Source organism: Sorex fumeus, unplaced genomic scaffold, assembly GCF_029834395.1.
Source record: "Sorex fumeus unplaced genomic scaffold, SorFum_2.1 ptg000128l, whole genome shotgun sequence".
NCBI lineage: Eukaryota > Metazoa > Chordata > Mammalia > Eulipotyphla > Soricidae > Sorex > Sorex fumeus.
Genome location: NW_026606185.1, coordinates 24,967,305 through 24,991,372, shown reverse-complemented (window position 1 = coordinate 24,991,372; position 24,068 = coordinate 24,967,305). Strand labels below are relative to the sequence as shown.

Genomic DNA, 24,068 nt, shown 5'->3' with positions numbered 1-24,068 from the left:
CCCGTTGTGCTATTGCTCCAGCCTCCCTTCAAATGATTTTAATTTAATTTTCATGATTTTTGGTTGTTGGTCCACACCCTGGCAGAGCTGAGGAGACCCTATGGGTTGTCAGGGACTAAATCTGGGTTGCCCGTGTGCAAGTGTGCCCCTGCTCACTGTACTCTCTCCAATCCCCTCCACTTGATTTTAAAGGTTTCTTCTTTAAGGGGCCAGAAAGATATTGCAGTGGATAGCGTGCTTGCCTTCAACGCAACAGACCAATGTTCAGTCCCTGAACCCCACCTGGTCCCTGAGCCTGCCAGGACTAAGTCCTGAGCACTGCCGGGTATCTCCCCAAAACCCAAATGAATAAATAAAAGTTTATTTTTTATGCCATAAGAGTTGAAATTTGTCAATATTGTATACAAAGTAAATTATTTTTCCAGTGATTTGAAGTGATACATTTCCATATTAAATTTTGTTGTTATTTTTAAGAGAGAAGACACAAAATCATTCTTGGTCTGAGTGTAATTCCCGTTTGGAGTTAACAATTCCAAAGGAGTTGAAGCTAAAAGAAACAGAAAAAGTTGATGAAAAACAGTTGATCATAGTAAGTAGACAACTTCATGTTTTTGACCTTTTTGATAAAGTATTGTTATGTGCTTCTTAGGTAAATTGTTAAAGGGTATATTTATTCATTTTTTCCCTAAATATCCTTTGTCACCATAAATCTGCCTTAAGGAAATATTCCTGATATGATGACAGTTGGCACCTACCTGGTCTGCTTCCCTAGTATAGTAGTGTGTTCATCTTGTAGGGAAAAAAGGAACTTTGAAATTTCTTCTGGTTTTACTTATAACAAATTCATGCTTTGACTATGGGGGCGGGGGGGAGGGTGGTGAGCGGGAGGGCTACAGTATTTGGCCACTCCTGTTTGATGCTCAGGACTAGTACCGACTGCTTGAGTGAGTTGGGTCAGTGCTTGAGGGACCTACATGTGGATATTTGGAGCCTAGAATCTTAACTGGGGTCAGCAAGGCAAACTGTACTGGGCCACATAACAGATTGATACCTTGTTACATTTGTTATTTTCTTAACTGTCATCTGATCACTATTTTAGTAGTTTCAGTAGTTTTTGAATATTAAAATATTCTGAAAATACATATAGTGACTTAAAAATTTTTTTGGTTGTATTTTTTTGTTTTGGGCCACACCCAGTGATACTTAGGAGTTACACCTGGTTCTATGCTCAAAGATTATTTCTGGCGGGCTCATGGAACCGTTAGGACTGCTGGGGATTAAACCCAGGTTAGCTGTGTACAAGGCAAACTCTATCTGCTATACCTTCTATACGGCCTGATTTTATATTTTAATATGTTAAATTCTTTCAATAATTTTATTGGAAGATAAACTGTAGAACACTGAAAATATTCTACAGTTAGGCAATGTGGAAAAGATGATTCAAAATAAATTTGACCCAGATTCAGTATCTGGCACTGCATGGTACCCCACCATCTACAGCAATGACCCCTCCAATCACAGGACTTGTTGTGGCTCCCCAAAAATAATTTGAGGGGACTGGTGAAGTGGCTGAAATGATATTGCACATGCCTTGTATGCTTGGTGCTCTGGGTTTTATGCATGCAATGCATGAACCCCTCCCCAGCTGGCCCCTGGATACAGCAGTTCACAGTAGTCACAGCCCTGGCTTTTACAACAAAAACAAAATTGAATTAAAGGGACCCAAGATAATAGTGATATTTAATATAGTTTCACTCTACATAATCATAATTTTTCGGAAGCCACACCTATCTGTCCTCAGGCTATTCATGGTGCATTGCTGGGAGGCTGCTTTGGTGGTGTTGGTGTATGGAGGGAGAGAGACTGGTGCTAGGTATTAGACATGCACAGTGATTAAATGTTGTGCAGTAACTGATTAGATTACTAAAATGGGAGCAATCCTCAAAGTTATATGGATTTCAGAGATTAACATCTTTATCCTGTGTAGTCAGTATTGAATGTTACTTAAATCGTTTAAACATTTAACACTTAGGGACCAGGGCAATAGTATATTGGACTGGGCACTTGCCTTGCATGCGGCTGGTCTGGCTTCAATTTCTGGCACCCCTTTGCTTGGTCTGATGGTGTAGTCCTCGCAGGGCCACGCCCTGTCTGTACTTGGGGTAAAAGGTAGGGGGGGGCATCCAGTGAAGTGAAGAGACTCAGGACCTCACATGTGCTAGACATGTGCTCTTTCATGTGAGCCTATCCCCATGCCCTACTTCTGGGCTTTTAATCTAACAGAAAATTTAAAATCAGATTTGTGGATCTTGCTTTTGTTGGTTACTGCTGGTCAAGAGTTGTTGATGATACTATTAACGATCATGATAACAACTAATACTTTTCGAATGCATTATTGATGTAGTTCGTTATTGTTAATCATTTACCATGAAGAAATTGAAGTGGAAGTACTTACTATAATTACTGAGAACTTTGTACTTGAAAAAAAGGTTGTATATGTATGTGTTCTTCTGATGCCACTATTGACTTATTTTTGCTGTAGTGGGGTATGACACCCATTGATACTCAGGGCTTACTCCTGGCTCTGTGCTTAAGAATCACTGCTGGTGGGCTTGCTGGAGATTGAACCTGGGTTGGCTGCACTCTCTCTTTAGCTCCCTGATGCCACGATTTAATCCAGGGCATTGCACATGCAAAGCAAGTGCTCTCCTACTAAGCTACATCCTCAGCAGTGAGGTGAATAATACATGAGACTGAGTTTGATCCTTGACTCTGTCCCCACGTGCCCAGTGCAATCCTGGCCCTGTGATTCCTAGTGCCATGACAAAGCATGCGATCTGCCAGGAATTGAACACAGGTCAGCCTCATGAAAGATAAGCGTCCTACCCACTGTACTACCATCCCGACCCCCAGTTCCTTTAACTTTAGCAGTGTAATTATTTCAGGGCTTAAATGTATTTTTTCAGATCTAGGGAGATAGTTCTAATGGCGGAGTACAGGACCTGGATTTAATCCCTGGCACTGAATCACCCCCAAGTATTCCCACTTTTAACTCTGAATTCTCTAGCACTAGTGGCGTCGTACCACATTACCAGGCCCTAGCACCTGAGTACCAAACTGTTAGACTTGCATTGCTGGGCTTCCCTAGTGCCACAGTGGGTGACCCTCTATAATAAATAAAGGCTAATGGCACATTCTGCTTTTAAGAAAGAAAGACACTTTTTTCCCCCCTACCCCCCACCCCCCTGCCTTGGGGGACCAGATGGGATGCCAGGGATTGAACCCGGGTCAGCTGCATGACAAGGTAAAGTGTACTGTTGTTCCTATCCCCACCAAGAAAACATTTTATTTATTTATTTTGCTTTTTGGGTCACACCCAGCAATGCTCAGGGGTTACTCCTGGCTCATGCACTCAGGAATTACTCCTGGCGGTGCTTGGAGGACCATATGGGATGCTGGGAATCGAACCCCAAGTCGGCCATGTCGGCTGCGTGCATGGCAAACGCCCTACCCGCTGTGCTATATCGCTCCAGCCCCCAAGAAAACATTTTAAAAAGAAAAAAATATTCTCAGAGTATTTGCTCATGGGGATTTTAGGGCTAAGGTGGCAGTGTTAAACTACATTTCTCATTTCTATGTAATGGTGATTAAATGTTGTGTAGTAACTGATTAGATTACTAAAATGGATGCAGTTCTCAAAGTTATGGATTTCAGAGATTAACATCTTTATCTTGTGTAGTCAGTATTGAAAATTACTTAAACAGTTTAAACATTTAAAATCACTTAGGGACCAGAGCAATAGTATATTGGACTGGGCATTTGTCTTATATGCAGCTGGCCTAGCTTCCAACTCCTGGCACCCCATATGGTCCCCCAGACCTGCCAGGAACGATCCCTGAGCACAGAGCCAGGAGTAAGCCCTGAGCACCATCGGGTCTGGCCCCCTAAACAAAATGTTTTTGGGCCACATCTGGGATCAGGAGTCACTTCTGGTGGAGATTGAGGGACCATATTAGGTTCTAGGATTGAACCCAGGTTAGCTGAGTGTAAAGCCAAGTATCTCTCTTGCTCCTAATACTTCATGTGTACGTTATGACTTTAGAGGTTTTGATATTTTATTCTGGAACTATTATTTTGGGGAGGGAAATTTTATTTATTTATTTATTTTTAATAGGATGCTGGACAAAAAAGATTTGGAGCAGTATCTTGTAATGTTTGTGGCATGCTTTACACAGCTTCAAATCCTGAAGATGAAACACAACATCTGCTCTTCCATAATCAGTTTATTAGTGCTGTAAAATATGTGGTAAGTGAATTTTTTACTTAAAAATATAAAAGCAGGTAACTAGGCCAGAATTTTAATGATTAATGAGTTAGATTACTGTACTTAAGTTACTAAAAATTTTCTCTTTCTAGAAGTAAGATACACAAGTCTTTCAGTATTTATGTTGGTTTTTAAGACAAAGCAGAACATAAAACTAGCTAATTTATTCTGGCTAGTTTATGTTGTGGGAATTTTTTTTAAAGTTACATCTTTAAAGTAGTTTTTGTTCTTTTAACAGGAACTAGCAAAGGAACTCAACTGAAGTATTTCTCAATACTCCTTTGAATTTAATAATTATTGACTATAAGTTTGCTTAATATATAGCTTTCATAATTTTTTAGATCTTGATAATAATACGTCCAGTAAATGGTTTGGGGGTTTCTTTTACCTGTTCTTTCATGAGTTTTTTAAAAAATCAAAATTAGAAAAAATAAGGTTAAATCCTCACAAATTTTAATGTACTGAAAAAAAAATTCCACAAAGTAAATACAGTTTAGTATTTTTTTAAAATGCATGTGTGTTTGTAACATAGTGGGTTAATGTTTGTTTCTGGAAGTAACAAAATCTTAAATTATTTTGTACCATTTCAGATATTTTGTGAAAATAGTAATTTGGTATAATTACTGTCTAATTATATCTGAAATGGAATTGTGGTTTTATTCTATACATGTTACCTTCAGTATTTTACACTCACATTAATAAGACCTCCAGGATATCTGAACTGAGATCATTAAATCATTTTATATAGGCTTTTACAGTCAGTGAATAGATACTGACTCTTAACTATCTTGAGTTAAATTCCTATTCTTTAAGAGTTTATTCTTTATCCCCCCCCCCGTTTATCCAATTACCTTACCCAGGGTGGCTGAGTTTTTCTCTTCTTAGTTTTCTATGGTGGTCATGTTTTACATATTTTATTTCATTTGCCTTTCCACATACACATGCTCTTACCTTTTAACTAATTTCAGATATAATGTGTTGATATTTTATAGAGTATAGCTAATACTCTATACTCTTCAGAGAGTATAGCTAATTTCTTGAAGTTTGTAATTTTTGAGTATGACTCTCTTAAGACCCTTATATCTTAGTATAGCAGGTAAGGCAGTTAGGTGTCTTGCGTGTGACTGACCCAGGTTTGACTCCCATATGGTCCTACGAGCCCCCATAAGAATTGAGCCAGGAACAGCCCCTGAGCACTGCCTTTGTCACCCCCAAACAGAAGAAACAAAAAAAAAATAGTTCTATCAGGTAGTTAAATTATAAATTACTTCTGGGAAAAAATTTAGTCCACGTAAATCTGGCAAAAGTTAGATGAATTTTTATGCAAATTATTTTATTTGATTCTTAGAATTAGTTTCCTAAGATTATTAAATGATTAGGGGCAGCTGGAGACATAGTCCAGGGGTATAAGGTGTTTGTTTCGCATCCCTAGTTTGATCTCCAGCATTGCATATGGTTCTCTAAGCATTGCCAAGGGTGATCCCTAAATGCAGAGCCAGAAATAAAAGTTCAGCACTGCCAAGTGTGGCCCAAAAATAAAAACAAGAGGGCTGAGCTCAGGTAGGGTGTTTGCCGTGCATGCAGCCAATCTGGGTTCGATCCCCAGCATCCCATAGGGTTCTTTGAGCACTGCCAGGAGTGGTTGCTGAATACAGAGCCAGGAGCAACCCCTGAGCATTGCTGGATGTCGCCCCCAAAATAAAAATAAAAACAAAAAAGCCCCTAAGTGATGCAATGAATTATTATAGAACACTGCATACCAGTGTTTTTCTTAAGTTTGTATTTTATGATATATGTAATATATATTTTAGACATAAATATCAATATTTTCCAGATCTAAATCTTCACATAAAGCATTTTTTAGCTAGCTTTCTGACCCCTAATTTTTTACTATCTGTGAAAATAATGCTTCTAGCCCTTCTATCACACGGATTTTTCTGTTGCTCTGCATCTTTGCCAGCATTTGGTATAGTCAGTGTTCTGGTTTCGGTCATTCTGTTAGTAGCATCTTGTTTTAATTTACATGTCCCTCATATGATATAGAGTGACTTTTCACTTTCTTATTTGCCATTAGTATATCTACTTTGATAAAACGTCCAGGTCTTTGATCTTTTTTTCATTGGGTTTCTTCTTGCTTTTGCTCCCGCTCTTGCTCTCACTCTCGCAGCGCAGAAAGCCAGTCTGGCTTATTCTTTCTCTTTCTCTCTTTCTCTCTTTATTTCTCTCTCTTTCTCTCCCTTCCTTTACTTCTCTCCTTCCTTCCTTCCTTCCTTCCTTTCCCTTCCTTTCTCCTTTTTTTCTTTCCCTCCCTTCCCCTCCCTCTCCCTCTCTCTTCCTCCCTCCCTCCCTCCCTCCTTCCCTCCCTCCCTCCCTCCCTCCCTCCCTCTCTCAGTCTCTCTCTCTCTCTTTCCTTTTCATTTTTGCTATTGGAATTTTGATTTTCTTGTTTTATTAACTTTTAAAAAATATTTTTATAAAGTTGTTCACAATAATTCGTTTAATATTCCAACACCGATCCCACCACCATTACACCTTCCCCCTCCACATTTTGAATGTTTCCACCTAGACCCCCAAGTCCTGCCCCCAAGTGGGATCTAAATAATTTATTTTGTATTGCTTGTTATGAATAATCCGCTAAATATGATCCATAAAGTTTCCTTAGAGGAAAGGTATATCAGTGGTGTAGAGTATGAGATGTCGGAAGCACAGAGATACCGGGGGAGGCTGCCCATTCCCAACTCCGTGCAAGCCTGGAGATTTCAGTTGCAAGTCCCGCATACCTGGATTTTTCAGCAGATTCACTCAGGGATGAGGCTCGTCTGAGTCTTTGGAGTTCAACCATGAGCATGACGGCGATTGAGTTCTGGAGGTTTTTGGCTGCCAGGGCTCTATCTGGTCAGGTTGCTCCGGGTGAGACAGCCTGTTGTGGCGTCTGGATGCGTGTTGCTCGTGTTGCTCTCTAAGAATTTATTTCTGAGTCCAGTTTTTTTCTTTTTTAAAATTTATTTATATTTTGATTTTTGGGCTCCACCTGGTGGTTCTCAGGGCTTATTCCTGGCTCTTTGCTCAGGGATCACTCTGGTTGGACCCCGGGACCGTATGGGGTGCTGGGGATTGAACTCTAGACAGCTGTGTATAAGGAAAATGCGCCACTGTTGTACTATCATTTTGTTCCCTGAAAACTTTCAAACTTTTTAATCATTGATTTTTTTGGAGGGGTAGATCGTTGCCATGACCAACATTACTCAGGGGTTCCTCCTTGCTTTGTTCTCAGGAATTACTCCTGGTGGTGCTTGGAGGACCTTCGGGGGTGTCAGGGATGGAACCTGCATTGGCCGCATGCAAAGACAAATGCCCTACTTACTCACTCTTCTATTTCTCTGTCCCCAAACTGTTGATTTCTAAGACTTTGTATGTTTTTGTTTGTTTTGGGCCACACTTGAAGATTATTAAGGGCTGTTCATGGCAGACTGCTTAGGGGTTGCTGAAGTACTTGCAGGGAGCTATGCAGTGCCAGGAATCTAACCCGGCCTCATTGGCCAAGCATGTGCTCCAGCCTCCTGCCTTTTCTAGTCTTTTTTGGGTGTCGGAAAGGCCACACAGTGGTTCCAGGAGCAGCTGCTCTGGAACCTGCATGATGCTCGCTGTACAATGCTGGGTTTCAGCTACATGCATCGCAGGCCTCAATAAACTTTGTGTTTTTTATTAGGTTGTTTATTTGTAAATATTGTTTCCCAATCTGTGGCTGGTCTTCTTTCCTCTTGATAATATCTTGTGAAGAAGATTTGATTCTAATTTTGTTGAAGTCTGGTTTGTAAATTCTTTGATGATTGTATGTTTGGTGATATACCTAAAGTTACCCATTGTCATCTGGAATTTTTTTTATGTTATCTTCCTGTGAATTTTTATAGCTTTGTGTATTATGTCTAAATGTAAGGTTTCTGTCTAAATCCACATTTTTTGGGAAGGGACCACACCTAGCATGCTAAGAGTTACTTTTGGCTCTGCTCTTAAGAAGGACTCAGGGTATTATAGGGAGTGCTGGGAATCAAACCTGGTCAGGATTGTGTAAAGTATCCTACCTGCTGTACTATCTTTTCCACTTTTAGGCAAGCCCCTAAAACTTTCTTTTGTTTTCTTTTTGGGCTGGAGCACAGTGGGTAGGGCATTTGCCTTGCAGGCAGCCAACGTGGCCGACCCGAGTTCGATTCTTCCGCCCCTGTCAGAGGAGAGTCTCTTGCCCTCACGGCAAAGCCTGGCATGCTACCCATGACGTATTTGGTATACCAAACACTTAACAACAAAGTTTCACAATGGAGACGTCACTGGGCCCGCTTGAGAAAATCGATGAACAAGGGGAGGACAGTGACAGTGTTTTCTTTTGGGGCCACACCTGGTGATTCACAGGCTTACTCCAGGCTCTGAGCTCAGGTTCACTCCTGGTAGGGTTTAGGAGACCGTATGGGATACTGGGGGTTGAGCTGGAGTCAGCTGTGTGCAAGACAAGGTCCCTACCCAGAAGTAGTATTGCCCCGGCACCTATTTGTCTCATTTGCAAAGCAGATACCGTACCCGCTATACTTCTGATCTGTCCCCTTGTCTTTTTTTTTTTGGTGGTGATTGTAGGGTTTGATAACTACTTGCTTTTGTTTTTGAGGGACTGAGATCAAACTCAGGGCTTCAGCATATGCAAGACATGCACTCTAAATGCATTTTTGAGAACCAAAAAACACATTAAATATACATGCTGATTATAAGACAAGCTCTGGACTCAGAAACATGGAAGTGTAAGAAAGCTTAGTTTGACTCAAGGAAGATTTCCTTTTAGGCATAGGTATAATGTATTATTTCATCTTATAGACATTTTTTGCTATTTATGTAAGGTTCTTAGATTTATAAAGTTGTTGAGGTTGTATAATATAAAAGAATGTGAGTTTAGTCTAGAATTTTGACTTTTTTTAGTGAATTACTAGTTTTATGATCTATTTATTTATTTTGTTTTGGGACCATCAGTGCTAAGGATTTACTCCTCTCTGGGCTGGGTGGACCATATGTGGTGTTAGGGATCAAACCCAAGTTGGCTGTGTGTGAGACAAGTATTCTTAACCACTGTACTATCTCTCTGGTCCTGTTTCATGACCTTCTAATCTGTTTAACCTTTTTACACTTGAATTACTTTGGGCGTGGGGCAGTGCTCATAAACAGTGCTTAAGCACCCAGAGACCATTCCAAGTGATACTCAGCCAACTGGCAAGATAATTCAATGTGAAGGCCAGGCAGTAAGATGTTACTCATGCTCAGTAGTGCTGGGGCCCTCAAGCCCATGCCTAGCAGTGCTCCTGGGCTTCTAGGCCTATACTTGGCTTTCACAGGTCAAAGATCAAACTTGGGTTCTTGAACATGCACAGAATATGACTCTGTCCCCAAAACTGTCTCCCTGAGTCCCTTTATTTATTTTTTTAAATCTATGAAAATATGGAATAACTTTTTTCTAGGCTCATTTTTAAAATATTAGATGTTTGTTAGCTATTTCTGTTTCAGGACTACAGCAAATTTTAAAACTTTAAGGTACTGTTCATTCTTAGAGAATCAAAGTCCATGAGACAAGAATTCCTCGCTTTTTTGTTTCTTACAGTTTTTATGAAGGCACTGATTCACGAAGTTGTTCATATAGAATTATTTCAGGCATACAATGTTCTAACACCAATCACACCACCAATGTCTCTATCTCCACCAATATTCCCAGGCTTTTTCCCACTCTCCAGCCTGCCCCCTTGGTAGGTATTTATCAAATTTATTTTATATTGCTCTGGCTTCATAAATTATTTTTAAACTACAAAGTGATGTAGTGTTAGTGGCATAAATCTGAAAAACAAATGCTTTGTCCAAGACACAAGTAACTACCAAGGATAGGTATTTAAAACATGGATTTTTACTTGAGACCTCTTGAAAAGTTTTCACTGAAATCTGCTACTTTATGAACAGAAACTTAAGCTAAGGGGATGGATAGATATAAAGGAGGTGAGGTGATTTATTCCCTGGCACTGTATATGGCACAGGATTGTCCTGTGAGCGTAAAGCCAGGAGTAAGCCTTGAGCACTGCCGAGTGTGGCCTCTCCCCCACAATTAAACAATAATAACACTGCCCTTTTCAGTTACTACTGTTTAGATAGATTTAAAACCTGAAATTATTTCAAATTCAACTACTTAAAATGATTCTGCTTAAATAAGCAAGTTTCAAGGGAATGTTTTATACCAAAAATTTAGAAACTAAAATAATTTGTCCTGTGCCTATTGATGTGATATAAAATAGCATTATACCAGTATCTTTGTTTTTTTGTTTTTTGGCTCATACTCAGCTGTGCTCAGGAATCACTCCTGGTGATGCTGGGGGACCAGATGGGGCACCAGGGATCGAACTGGGGATTGCCTTGGTCATGTGCCTTGTATTACCTGACTCCTTGTGGGCTACTTATTTTAGTTTGTCATTGAATTTATAGTTTGATTTTAAAAAGAAAATCTTTTCATACTGCGAAAATGAATTTATCTTCCAAGCAACATAAAAATACAATTAGGAAAAAAAAGAGATTATATCTTTCAAGCCTTTTAGTACCTATGGGGCCAGAGCAGTAATACAGTGGGTAGGGTGTTTGCCTTGCACGCATTTGATCCCTGTTTCCCATGTGGTTCCCAGAGCACTGCCAGGCATAATTCTTGAATACAGAGCCAGGAGTAACCCCTGAGCACCACTGGATGTGACCCCAAAAAGCTCAAAAAAAAAGTCTGTTTAGATCTGGACATAATTCAGATTTAGTTTCTAGTGTATGATTTGTATGACTGTTTCTGCTCCTTTTCTAGTCTTGACAACACATTGCAAGTCCACATTATAACCACCTGAATTTTACTTTTACCTTTTGAATGCTTTATTTTTTAAACAGACTCTAATTTAAAATATTTTAATCCACATGGATATACCAAGCATGCTAATAGAATTTTCTTATTCCATGCTAACATCCTGCCCCTTGCCCCAAGAATTCAGTCTGGATTGTTTAAGAATATCACTCCCTCTTATTTCAGACATTTTAAAAAAGTCACCTTTTTTTGTTTGTTTTCATTGAACTTTCATTGATACTAAAGAAACATCTCCAAAATAGATTGGTTTTCTCTACTAGAAGTACATACTGATTCTTGAGAGACTTTTTTTTTTTCTCCCTGTAAAGTTGGTTGGGTTAAAACAAATGAAACAACCAGTTAAACTCATTCTTCTGTAAATATTTTTAACTTCAAAGCTCCTAGAGTTTTAACCTCTGGTTCAGTCCCATCTTACTAGATTTAAGTGGCTTTTGTTTTGTTTTGTTTTTTTTCATGCAGGTTCTGCTCATTAATCACCACGAGTGTGGATCTGAAGAAGATTTTATTACCTCTTTTTTTGAGTATGTTTAACTTCAGATACACACAACGTAGCCTCTCCTTCCCTATTAGATTCTTAGAAGGTAGTTATATTTTTATAGTCTCCTTCTTGTAACTTTGATAGATGTGATCAATAAGAATAAAAACGATTCCTTACATAATGGGCCACTGCATGCAAATCAGTTCATTTAAAACCTCCTGGAGGTCTTTGGCATGCCAGACATAAAATCTTGAGTGTTTGTTTGTGGAGGTAACCATGTGCAAAATAAATTTAAGAGCTTAATTATTTTATCAAGGAACTGGGAAAATTTTCCTTTAGGTTCGGGGAATTAGTGACTTAATGGGCTTGCTTTTGGTGTTTGATTTTCATTAGTAATTTAAAATGGGAAATGGTAAATTAGTAATATTTTTGTGGTATTTAATCTTTAAAAGATATTAGAAATTTTCTTACATTGTATGCTTTAAAAATAGCTGATTTATCATGTCTTTCTATTTCAACATTAATGAGCATATATTTTTCCATGTTTGCGTATTTCATTGTATATTAACATAGTAAAATATAACAGAGGCATAAAATTTACATTTTTTAATATCTAGGGCTGGAAAAAAGAAAGAATTCTGGCTGAATACCCAGATGGCAGGATAATAATGGTCCTTCCTGAAGACCCAAAGTATGCTTTGAAAAAGGTAAATTTTTAGGATAACTTAATTTTGTGGCTAATTTTAAGGGGAAAAGTTTATGCTGGCATGGCATATTTAGATACCAATTCTGAAAACAAGAATTAACAAAAAATGTATACTTTAAACATTGTCTTGTCTCATATATATATAAAATTAATTTTTAGTGAATTGATACTGTCCAGTATTATTAGTAATTTGTAGTAGTATATTAGATTAATGAATAAAGCCATCTGATTTCAGGGTTTAGAATGAAAGTAGTTTAGAAAATTAAAATTAATACATGTACAATATTAGTCCAAAGTTAAATTTTTAAATGAAAGCTAATTGCGGGGGCTGGGGAGATAGCTTATAGGGTGAGAGGCCAGAGACCCAAGTTCTATCCCTGCACTGCAGGGTTCCTCCATAGCTCCAGGAACCTTAGGATAAATAGGTTTTACAGTAATGTTACTCCATTTTCAAATGGTATACTAATATGTTTTTTCAACTTCCAGATGCTTTTTTAGATGTATCTTAAAATATAAAGCTGTGAATTCAGTGACGTTACACTCATACTATTAAGTGTCGAAACATCTAAACCAGGAGATTTACTTATTCAGTGATTTACTTATTTAGTCACACCCAGCAGTGCTTAAGTATTTCTTCTGACTCTGCTTAGGGGTGTCACTCCTGGTGGTGCTTGGGGAAAATTTGCAGTCTTGGATTGAACAGGGGTTGTCCCTTAGCCCTGTACTATCTACCTCTGATAGTACTTCTTTAAGATTAACTATGGGCTGGAGCGATAGCACAGCGGTAGGGCGTTTGCCTTGCACGCAGCCAACATGGCTGACCCGAGTTCGATTCCTCCACTCCTCTCGGGGAGTCCTGCAAGCTACCGAGAGTATCTCGCCCGCACGGCAGAGCCTGGCAAGCTCCCTGTGAAGTATTTGATATGCCAAACACAGTAACAACAAAGTCTCCAATGGAGACGTTACTGGGCCCGCTCGAGCAAATCGACGAACAAGATTAACTATTGGACTAATTTAAAATTAGGAATATTTTATTTGTAAAGAAGGGTGAAGGGAGACGCTTAGAATCTGTTTTTTGATAAAATAATGTTAACATTCTACTTTAAAAGTTTATTCTGTCGTTTCTGACTTTTTAAATACTTTGCATGTATGATGCCCAAATGTATGATGCCCAATCCCAAATACCCAAATAAGCCACCATAACCACCACTGCATAGCAATATAAAAAGTAGCAGAATGGCAGATGTCCCACCTGTTTTGTATTTGAAGCAGTGATGCTTGTGTAAAGACAAATCTTTGTTGAGTAAATGTTGAATTACTGGTTGCATAAATGTAATTTGTGGATTTTTTTGGAATACCAGCTATTGTTATTTGGAAATACATGGGTGGGGGAGGTGGGGAGGAGTTGCTATACAAACATGTGGCATCTACACTTCTCTTACACCGATTACTCAGTAAATGTTCATTTCTTTAGTTTCACAGGTCAGAATCTTAATAACTTGCTAGTCATTGTGCCATTAGCTAGTAACTTTCTGTATGTTAAAACTTGAGATTGAGGGCTAGAGAGAGAGCTTAATGGTAGAGAAAAGAATATTTCTTTCTTGTCTGAGTTTCAGTCCCAACCTCTGCAAAATAATAAACTAGATAATTATAGAGTTATGAATCATTTGCTTTAGGAACTAGATCTGGAGTTGTATTATGGGTTTCTCCTATTCCAGAATTAGGAGGACTTGAGTTTGATCACTGTATAAGAGATATTTAATATGGTATTCTGCTATTCTGCTTGTCTGAGGTATGAATACCTAACCCATAGGAATTATTTGCACTTAAATGAATATTTATCGAACTGAATAATACAAAAATATTTTGTTGTTACTCTTTCTTCTTGGGTCACACAGCAGTGCTCAGGTCTTAATCCTGACTGTGCCTGGGATCACATGCTGATGGTCATATGAAAGGCCAGTGCCTTACTGCTGTGCTCTATGGTCCCTACAATTTATTTTTGGTTGTTTTTGGGCCACACCCAGCAATGCTCAAGGGTTACTCCTGGCTCTGCATTCAGGAATTATATTTGCTGGTGCTCAGGTGACCATATGAGATGCTACTTGAGCCCCTACAAATTATTATTTTTGTTTTTTTGTGGTTTTGGCTCGGGTCACATCTGGCATTGCTCAGAGGTTGGTTACTCCTGACTTTGTACTCAGGAATTTTTCCTGGTGTTGCTTGGGAGCCTTGTGGGATACTGAGGATGGAACCCAAGTGGGCCATATGCATGGCAAACACCGTACTCTGTACTACTGCTCCAGCCTCCTACAAATTATTTTTTTTAACTGCAAGAGGAACTAGTACTTGGATGCCTACTAAAGCTTAAGCTTACTTGATCCTTGACCTAGAAGGTAAACTAGAAGCAGCTAATACTTTGTTTACATTATGACTTGAAACTTTTCTCCATGATTTTCTAGATGTCCTTTTTGGGGGTGGGCCATAGATGACAATACCCAGGGCTTACTCCTGGCTGTGCACAGGGATGACTCCTGGCAGGCTTGGGGATTGGTTTAGGGTGCTGAGGATTGAACCTGGGTAATCCATGTGCAAGGCAAGCGCTCTACCCGCTGTTTTATTTCTCCAGTACCTAGATGTCCATTGTTGGACATGAGTAAGTTTTTTAATTTCTGAGGGTTTTTATTTTTATTTTTTAATGTAAAGTGAGGATTGTTGACCTCTGAGAGATGGCTGAATTTTAGTCAGATAATATTTGTGAAGTGCTTTGCATAATGCCTGGCCTATAAATTGTTAATGATATGTATATTTTCTGGAATGGAGAGAGTTCAACATACTAATGTACCTGCTTTGCATGCAGGAGGCCCTGCTTTCATTCGTGGCATTGAACCATGGATGCCCTCCATCCTCTGAAAAACAGAAGAGAGAGATACATATTTTTTTCTTCTGTGCCCATTTCCATTTTACTGAAGGAATGCTGATTAAGTCTCAGGAAGGAAAGTGACTTAAGTTTCCAGTGAATTTCTGTCAGTTCTCAAATCCAAGATGCCTCTTAGCATTCTTATTAAAACTAAGAGCTCTGAATTACATTTTTCTCTAGGCTGTTTGGCATAACCTTCCAGGCTTTCCTTCATTTTGCATATTGGTGATCAGGGTTTTTAAAACAGTTTTCAGTATAGTAGTTCTAATGAATTCAATTTACTTAACTGAAATAGCATATTTTTTAATGTATATATAATGTTTGTTTTCATTGTTAAAAAGAATGTTATTTATTTGGCAGGTCGACGAAATTAGAGAGATGGTTGATAATGATTTAGGTTTCCAACAGGCTCCACTAATGTGCTATTCTAGAACTAAAACACTTCTCTTTATTTCTAATGACAAAAAAGTAGTTGGCTGTCTAATTGCGGAACATATCCAGTGGGTAAGTGATTTTTTTTTTAAGCGTCTTTAAAAGTTTGCTCCATATTCTGTAGCATAATCCTGATAAATATATCAACATTTTATGTTAGAGGAAAGTGTGAATGAATTCCCATGTGCAGTTTTTTATTAAGTATAGAGGTATCTTGCTTGGGAATTAGTTTTATCAAAAGAACCATTACATTTTATTTAGGAAGTTTCCATTGGATGCTAATACAATTATTCCTTCAGCACTGGAATAAATCAAGCTTGGTAAACTATAACGCTGTGTGAAAAAAATCCAGACTCTTTTTGTAAATAGGACTTTATTATAACATTCATGGCCACTTATTTCTATATTATTTATGGCTGTTTCCATACACACTACCAAGAACTGAACTGAGTAGATGAAAGAGGGACCAAATAGACTGCAGAACCTAAAATACAATATGTGTGTGTGTGTATGTGTGTGTGTGTGTGTTGTGTTTTTTTTTCTGGGCAGTGCTCAGGGGTTACTCCTGGATTTGCCCTCAGGAATCACTCCTAATGGGTCAGGGGACCAGATGGGGTTCTGGGGATTAAACTTGGGTCAGCTGCAGGTAAGGCCAGCTCCCTAACCTTTCTACTGTCTCTCTGATTCCTGAAAATACTGATTATCTGGCCCTCTATAAAAGTTGTTGATCCTCACTACTCAGTTCTTTGATTGCCTTGACTTGTCTAGACAATTACTAGTTAATGTTCTCAGTTTAACCATACCCTTCCTTATTCTGATATTTGTAGGGCTACAGAGTCATAGAAGAGAAACTTCCAGTTATAAGATCAGAAGAAGAAAAAGTCAGATTTGAAAGGCAAAAGGCCTGGTGCTGCTCAACATTGCCAGAACCTGCAATCTGTGGTATCAGCCGTATATGGGTATTCAGCATGATGCGACGCAAGAAAATTGCTTCTCGAATGATTGAATGCCTAAGGTAACTAAAATATTATTCTTCAAATAGCTTCCAGTAGTTTAGAATTTAAGCAGAATTTCAGAATGAAAAGGAGCTTTCAGAGCCAGAATGATAGCTCAGAGGACAGGGGCTCATGCTTTGCAAGCAGGAAGTCCAGGTTCAACCCACGGCGTCACAGACAGGAATGCCCCACTCTCCACCTGTCTTTTAAACTCAAATGGGTTTCCACTTCAAGCCCACCTTCTCCCTTGAACTATTTGTTTGCTTATCTCTGTGTATCTTTGAACACTTTTTCTCTCCACTTTTTTTTTTTTTTTTTTTTTTTTTTTGGTGGGAGGTGGTGTTTGGGCCACCCCCAGCGGTCAGGACTTATTCTTGGCTCTCCTCAGGGATCACTCCTCGCACTGCTCAGTACCATATGGAATACTGGTGTTGAACTTGGGTTGGCTGATTGCAAAGCAAGTACCATACCTGCTGTACTATCTCTCTAGCCCCTCCTCTCACATCTTTTTTTTTTTTTTGGGCCATACCTGACTGCTCAGGGCTTATTCCCAGCTTTGCGCTCATGGGGACTATATGGGGTGAGGGTATCAAACTCAGGTTGGCCATGTGCAGGGCAAACACCTTACCTGCTGTAATGTCATTTTGCCACCCTCTCACATTTTTTCTAAGCAAGTTTCATTCAATAAAAATTATCTTGGGGCTGGAATAATAGTACAGTATGTAGGTCGTTTGCCTTCTGTGTGTGGCTTGCCCAGTTCAGTTCTCTGGCACCCAATCCTGTCTGCTGTATAGGTTAAAATTCTGGGGGCTGGAGCGATAGCACAGCGGGTAGGGTGTTTGCCTTGCACGCAGCCGACCTGGGTTCAATTCCCAGCAATCCCATTTGGTCCCCCGAGCACCACCGGGAGTAATTCCTGAGTGCATGAGCCAGGAGTAAACCCTGTTCATTGCCGGTGTGACCTAAAAAAGCCCCCCAAAAAAAATAATAAATAAAGCTACGCCATTGGTTCAGTGCAGGGGCTCTATCCTTCATTGGATGCAGTGCTACTCAGACCTGTGGTGCCTGGGATATCCATGCCACTTCTAGCATTGCTGGGGGACCCATTGATGTTGGGCTTCCTCTGTACCCAATCGCTCTTGGGGGAACTCTGGTGCTGAGAATCAAATCCTGTCAGATATAAGCCTCTTGTGTGTCCTAACCTGTGCTATCTCCCTGCTTCGTTTTCTTTAAACAGTTTTTTTTTTTCCTTTTTTGGTTTTGGGGCTACACTTGATATGACTCTGTGCTTAGGGCTGACTCCTGGCAGGAGGCCAGGAGCCATATGTGGTGCTGGGAATTGGACCCAGCTGGGATGTGTGCAAGGCAAGCACTCTACCTGCCCCCCCCTTTTCTTAAACTCATTAATTTAAAAAATTGTTCTTTTGTTACAGAGTTGCTAATTTAGAACCTCAGCCATGAAAACCATTTAAACTTCCACCTAGCTACATCCCCACTCGGAATCTGTCAGATAACATTGAGCAATAGGAATATGTCACATTTTGTCTATTCTTCATATGAAAAACATTTGGGTTGTTTTGCTTTTTTGCAATTATGAACAATAATGTTGTGAATGTTCATGTACAAATTTTTAGGATATTCCTTTTGGTAATTAAATACTTAAATATTTTTATTCTCTTGGCATATATCTAGGAGTAGAATTATTGAACCATGTGTTAACTGTTCACTACAATATGTTGAGGGACTGCAAGATGTTTTGTCTAAGAGGCTGTTCTGTATTATAGTCCGTAAGGAACATATTAGGGAAAGTTTTAGTTTTCTACATTTCTCCAACACTTGTCTTTTCATATTTACTATCCTAGTAAATATGAAGTGGTATGTCATTGTGGATTTGATTTACATTTCCCTAATTCCTAAAGATGGACTCTTTTAATGTGCTTATTGGCTTTTAAAAAGTCATCTTTAGGAAATGCCTGTGCACATTTTTTGTTTCTTTGGTGGAGTGGGGAGGGGCTCCCCAACTGCTTTGAGGATCTGGGATTTATTCTCAGTGATAGTTGACCTGGCTGCATGGGCCTGCTCAATGGCGTCCTCCTCGGGCCCAGTGGTGCTGCTTGGCCTGGTGATGGTGTGGCCACCAGGGCCTTTTTGGTGAAACATGCATATGGACTCCAGCCCTTTGAGGTATTTCTTTGGCTGCCTATGTCCATTTATTTAATGTGGAGGGCCGCATCTGTCAGTGCTGAGGTCCCACCTGGTACCAGGTATCCTGGATGCAAGCCATGTTCTCCAATTTTTTGAGCCTCTTCCTGGCCACTGTGTCCATTTTTATTTATTTTTTAGGGTTTGGTGGGGTGACAGTCTCTGTGCCCAGGGTGTACTCCTGACTGCACTAAGGGATGACTCCTGGCAGGGCTTGAGGGATCATATGTGGCATCAGGAATTGAGCCCAGGTTTATGGTGTGCAAGCAAGTTGTCCTGCCCGCTGCAATATTGCTCTGGTGCTCCCATGGCCATTTTTAACTTGGTTTATTTATCACTTTCTGGTTGAGTTTTGATATTTATATCCATTGATGGATTAATGGAGAAGGAAAACTATTGTAGTGGAGGAGAGATAAAACAGCAGTTAGGGCACTTGATTTCATGCAGCTAACATAGGTTGGATCCATTTGCACAGTCAGTGTAAGCCCTGAGCACTGCCAGTGCATTCCAAAAACAAAAGTATATACAACAGTATATATGTGTTAAGCCACAAAAAGGAATGAAATCTTGCCACTTTTCACATGACTGAAACTTGATATTATACTAAATACAGTGAGTCAAATGAGAAAAAACTTTAAGTGGAATCCAAAAACAACTTATAAAAAATAAGCTCAGGTACCAGAGAGGAGCTAGTATAGTGGGTAGGGTGCTTGCCTTGCATGCTGCCAACTTGGGTTTGATTGCTGGGCCCCCATGTGGTATGATTCCTGAGCACAAAACAAAAAGGCCGAAAGAAACAACCAGCCAAGCTCAAAAACAAAAGAACAAACAAAATAACCACACATGCTCAGAGATACAGAGGATAGTAGTTATCAGTGAAAGCAGGAGGTGAGTTGGCAGAATGTGTGAAGGAGTTGGAAAGGTGAACTGCGTGCAGGAGGCCAAGCTGAGTCTGGCGCCACAGGTTCCCCACAGTACCTCACCCTCCAGCACTGCAGGGTGTGGCCCAAAACCAAAAAGGAAAGAAGAAAAAATATATATGTATAGTGACAGATGTTAACTAGACCTGTTATGACCAGTTTGTGTCATTTACAAATAATGAATCATAGAAAATGTGGGCGTATAACATATAGTATATATTTTCTAGAGGTAAATTTCCTATCAACTATAAATGCATGATCTGCAAGGTTTTTTCTGTCATTTCATGGGAGTCTTTTCATCTTCTTGATGTCCTTTGAAGGACAAAACTTTCTTCTGTTTCTTTGGATCACACCCAGCCCTGCTCAGGTTCAATACTAAGCTCAGTGCTTAGGGGTTCTGGTGTTGCTTGGGGGCCATGCAGGATCTGCCCTCTTGCATGTAAAATGTGCATAGTAGCTACCAAGGATAGATATTTAAACCCTGACTATATATTCTCAACTCTTGAAAAGTTTTCACTGAAATATGCTAACTTCATGAACAGATTAGATGGTTGACTAGAAGAGATAAAAGTAAATAACCTTACCTTGTTCCTAATGCATGGGAGTAGTTTTATTTTTTTTAATTTTATTATTATTATTATTATTATTTTTTTTATTATTCGGCAGAGTCTGGCAAACTCCTTGTGTTGTACCCAATATGCCAAATACCAGTAACAATGATGGGTCTCATTCTTCTAAAGAGCCTTGAATATAATCTCAGGGCTAGGATGAAGGAGACGTTACTGGGGCCTGCTCGAGGCAATCGACGATTAACAGGATGATTTGTGATTTGTGTGATATATTTTATTATTATTTTTATTTATTTTTATGGGAACAGTTTTAATCTTTTACTATTGACTTTGATACTCACCATTACTCTTACTAGGCTGAGTAAGTTCCTTCTACTTGGAGTTGATGAGTATTTGCTGGGTGGTGTGGGGCCCACACTGGTGATACTCAGGGCTTTCTTGTGGTTGGTATGGAGGCCACACTGGCGGTACTTAGGGCTTACTCCTGGCTCTTTGCTGGTAGTGCTCAGGGGACCATATGTGGTACCAGGGCTCCAAATGGGGTCACTTGCATGTAGGGCAAGTGACTTAACTCCTATACCATCTCTAGTTCTTGATGGATGTTGAAAAGAGTGGAGTAAACGTTAAACTGCTGTTGCTATTTTGGCCTCAAATTACTATTATTTTATATGAACAGTTATTTTCAATGATTTAGAGCAATATATCAAAAATACCCTTCTAGTCAAACTGTATTTGACAGGTTTTTCCAGTTTTAATGATTAAAAATACTGTTTGTTTTCTTTTAAACAGGAGCAATTTTATATACGGCTCATACTTGAGTAAAGAAGAAATTGCTTTCTCAGATCCCACGCCTGATGGAAAACTGTTTGCAACACAGTACTGTGGCACTGGTCAGTTTTTGGTATATAATTTTATTAATGGACAAAATAATACCTAAAACAGATTCTTGCCTACAGTACTAGAAGATCTACTGAAGAGAAATGAGAGAAATGGGATTGGTTGCTGACTTTAACCAGGAACTAGGGCCATTTTTATTATAATGAACTCAGGATTGGCAACAGCCATAAGGTTGTTCCATTTTCATAAATTGGAAACAATGCAGTAATAGCTTATTGTTTTGTTTTTTAAAGAAGATATTTTATTATCTTTTACAGAAATTTATGATTGATGTATTTTATCTATACTTATTTAGACATGTTTACATGCAGCGGATAATTGTTCATAGTGGACTGAAAACTAATGCAAGGACTATGGTCTCAGTTGATAAGTATATTTTGAAGTTCTTAATATGGAAATATACCAGTGTAGCTTGGTGTACTGTATTTTTTTATATGAATCTGCTGATACCAGTTAGTTTTAAAGATGTATTTTCACAGAGCAGAAACCAGTGTTTTTGTTATTATTTAAGAAGAGACTCTGAAAGATACTTTGATGATGACCCTTTAAAAAAAAAAGCAGAGTTCCAGGGACCAGAGAGATAGTACAGCAGGTAGGGTGTTTGCCTTGCACATGGCCACCCTGGGTTCAATCCCCGGCATCCCACCGAGTACCGTCAGGATTGATTCCTGGGTGCAGAGCCAGGAGTAACTCCTGAGCATTGCTAGGTGTGGCCCCCAAACCTCCCTACCACCCTCCCCCCCAAATAAAGCACCACCCCGGGTACATGAAGAATTTGGGTATTGATTTTTTTCTTTCATCTCTTTTTTTAGGGACCTACTAATGGAGAGCTAGTGTTAAGTATCCCTTGAAGTTTATTATTTTAGTGTCATTTTTTTTTTTAAATGGCAACTTTGGCACACTTAGGCTATTTATTAATCCCAAAGAGGTTTATAAACATATGGAATAGTCACAGCTAAACCTGAATAACTTGGTATCTGCGTTGTTATTGCTCAGAAATACTACACTGAGTATATACCCTTGTTACGGAACTTCATTTTGATACTTGTCTATCCTTCATAGTGCCCTCTACTTTTAAAGGGTTTATATGTTGAAAAACTGCTGTGGCCTTTTATGATATGTATATAATGTAGAATAAAATAATAAAATAATTGATAGCTTTTAAAAAAGTGATAAATGTGATAATGTGTTATTTGTGCTTTTCCAATGTTTCTTGGGTTCAGTACCTTAAAATGCGTTACAACATTGGCTTCTTAAAGGTAGTTTTCACTAGTTTGCCAAAAGGATCAGTGTGAAAGCAATAACTTCTGTTTATCTTCAGAAGGCAGATCCTAACATCACACTTTCCTGGACTAGGAAGTGCCACAGCTCAAGAATGAGAAACACTCATGACTAAATATAGATTATTTTTATGAGGTAATCTTTATTTCATTAAAAACTGGCTAAAATTTAGAGCTTTAAATTTAAGATTTTAACAGATTGGCTTATGTTTTCTCTCATATTAATAATGTATGCTTTCAAGAGTGGCTTAAGGATCTTGAATCTTTAACTTCTTTAACTCTTTCCTAGTCTCAATTTGCTTCACAGGGATCATTTTTTAAAAATGGGAATAGGATTTCAGGTATGATATGGATACTCCAATATATACATATATACTCATAATCCAGGTTCAATTTTATGTAAATTTATATAATTTTTTTTAATTTATAAAAATTACTTAAATTTTATATTTCATTGGGGAACAAATTTCAGTGCTTTTAAAAAAGGAATTGGGGATAAGAGACAATATTTACTACTTGGAAACAGTTTATGTTCACATTTATGTAGAAGATACAGCTCCTCAAATAATTTTACAATCAGGGTATTTCCTTAAGAATATTCTTGTTGGGGGTGAAGTGATAACACAGAAGGTAGGGCACTTGCCTTGCACAAGGCAGATGTAGATTTGATCCCCAGCAGTTTTGGGAAATTCCCTACAATTTCCCAAAGCCTGCCAGAAATGGCCTGTGAGCACAGAACCAGGAGTAAGCTGAGCATTGCAGGGTGTATGACCAAAAACAACAAAAAATAGTATGCGTCATGCTGTGTGTTTACTGCTGTTTTTTATTATGACAACCCTATGAAATGGAGTATACATGTGTGGAACCTAGATCTTAGAAGACGAGAATGTGGTAAAGTATTGTAGAAAATGTTGAAACACTGAACTGAAGCAGTAATGTTGGGATGAAGATCAAATAGATAATCTTTGAGAAGATGCAATTGAAGGCGTGATATGAATTTGTGGTGACTTAAAAAGGATCACAGCAAAGATTCTAAGGTTTGGGGAGTTTCGATTTGGATGATTGAGTAGACAAACTGAAAAGTGAATGTTGTAGAATTGGAAGGACTGGATGGGAAGGGATGCACTCAGATTTTGGCAAGTGCCTTATCTGCTGTACTATCTCCCTCGCCCCATTTTTGGTCAAGATTTAAGGTGCTTATAAAATTTCCAAGTGGAGATAGCTGTTTGCCTGATTGGTCATGTGAATATTGAGTTTGTGAAAAATTTCAACTAAGAAAACATGAGTTTGGTTATGTGATGATTTAGAGGCGATCACTCTGAGGTTTATAAATGAGGAGAGAGAGACTAAATCATTAAGAATCTCAAAGAATACTACCTGGATGACATATGGAGGACAAAAGGGGAAAAAAAGAGCACATTAGAAAGTGTGA

At 38.9% G+C, this 24,068-nt stretch overlaps 1 protein-coding gene across 5 annotated transcripts in view; it reads left to right on the top strand.

Annotated features, from left to right (window-relative positions):
- The window catches only part of ESCO1 (establishment of sister chromatid cohesion N-acetyltransferase 1), a 45,140-nt gene extending 22,556 nt beyond the window's left edge, over positions 1-22,584 (top strand). For 2 of the 5 annotated variants that reach the window (XM_056137910.1, XM_056137911.1), the window contains 6 exons: positions 475-589; positions 4,175-4,306; positions 12,333-12,422; positions 15,702-15,845; positions 16,601-16,788; positions 21,249-22,584. In XM_056137910.1, coding sequence (XP_055993885.1) covers positions 475-589; positions 4,175-4,306; positions 12,333-12,422; positions 15,702-15,845; positions 16,601-16,788; positions 21,249-21,396 — 817 coding nt within the window. In that variant the 3' untranslated portion in view covers positions 21,397-22,584. Of the gene's footprint in view, positions 1-474; positions 590-4,174; positions 4,307-11,696; positions 11,819-12,332; positions 12,423-15,701; positions 15,846-16,600; positions 16,789-21,248 lie in introns of those variants that run through there. The other 3 variants (XM_056137912.1, XM_056137913.1, XR_008795529.1) reach the window with 3 other exon arrangements.
- The last annotated feature ends 1,484 nt before the right edge of the window (positions 22,585-24,068 follow it).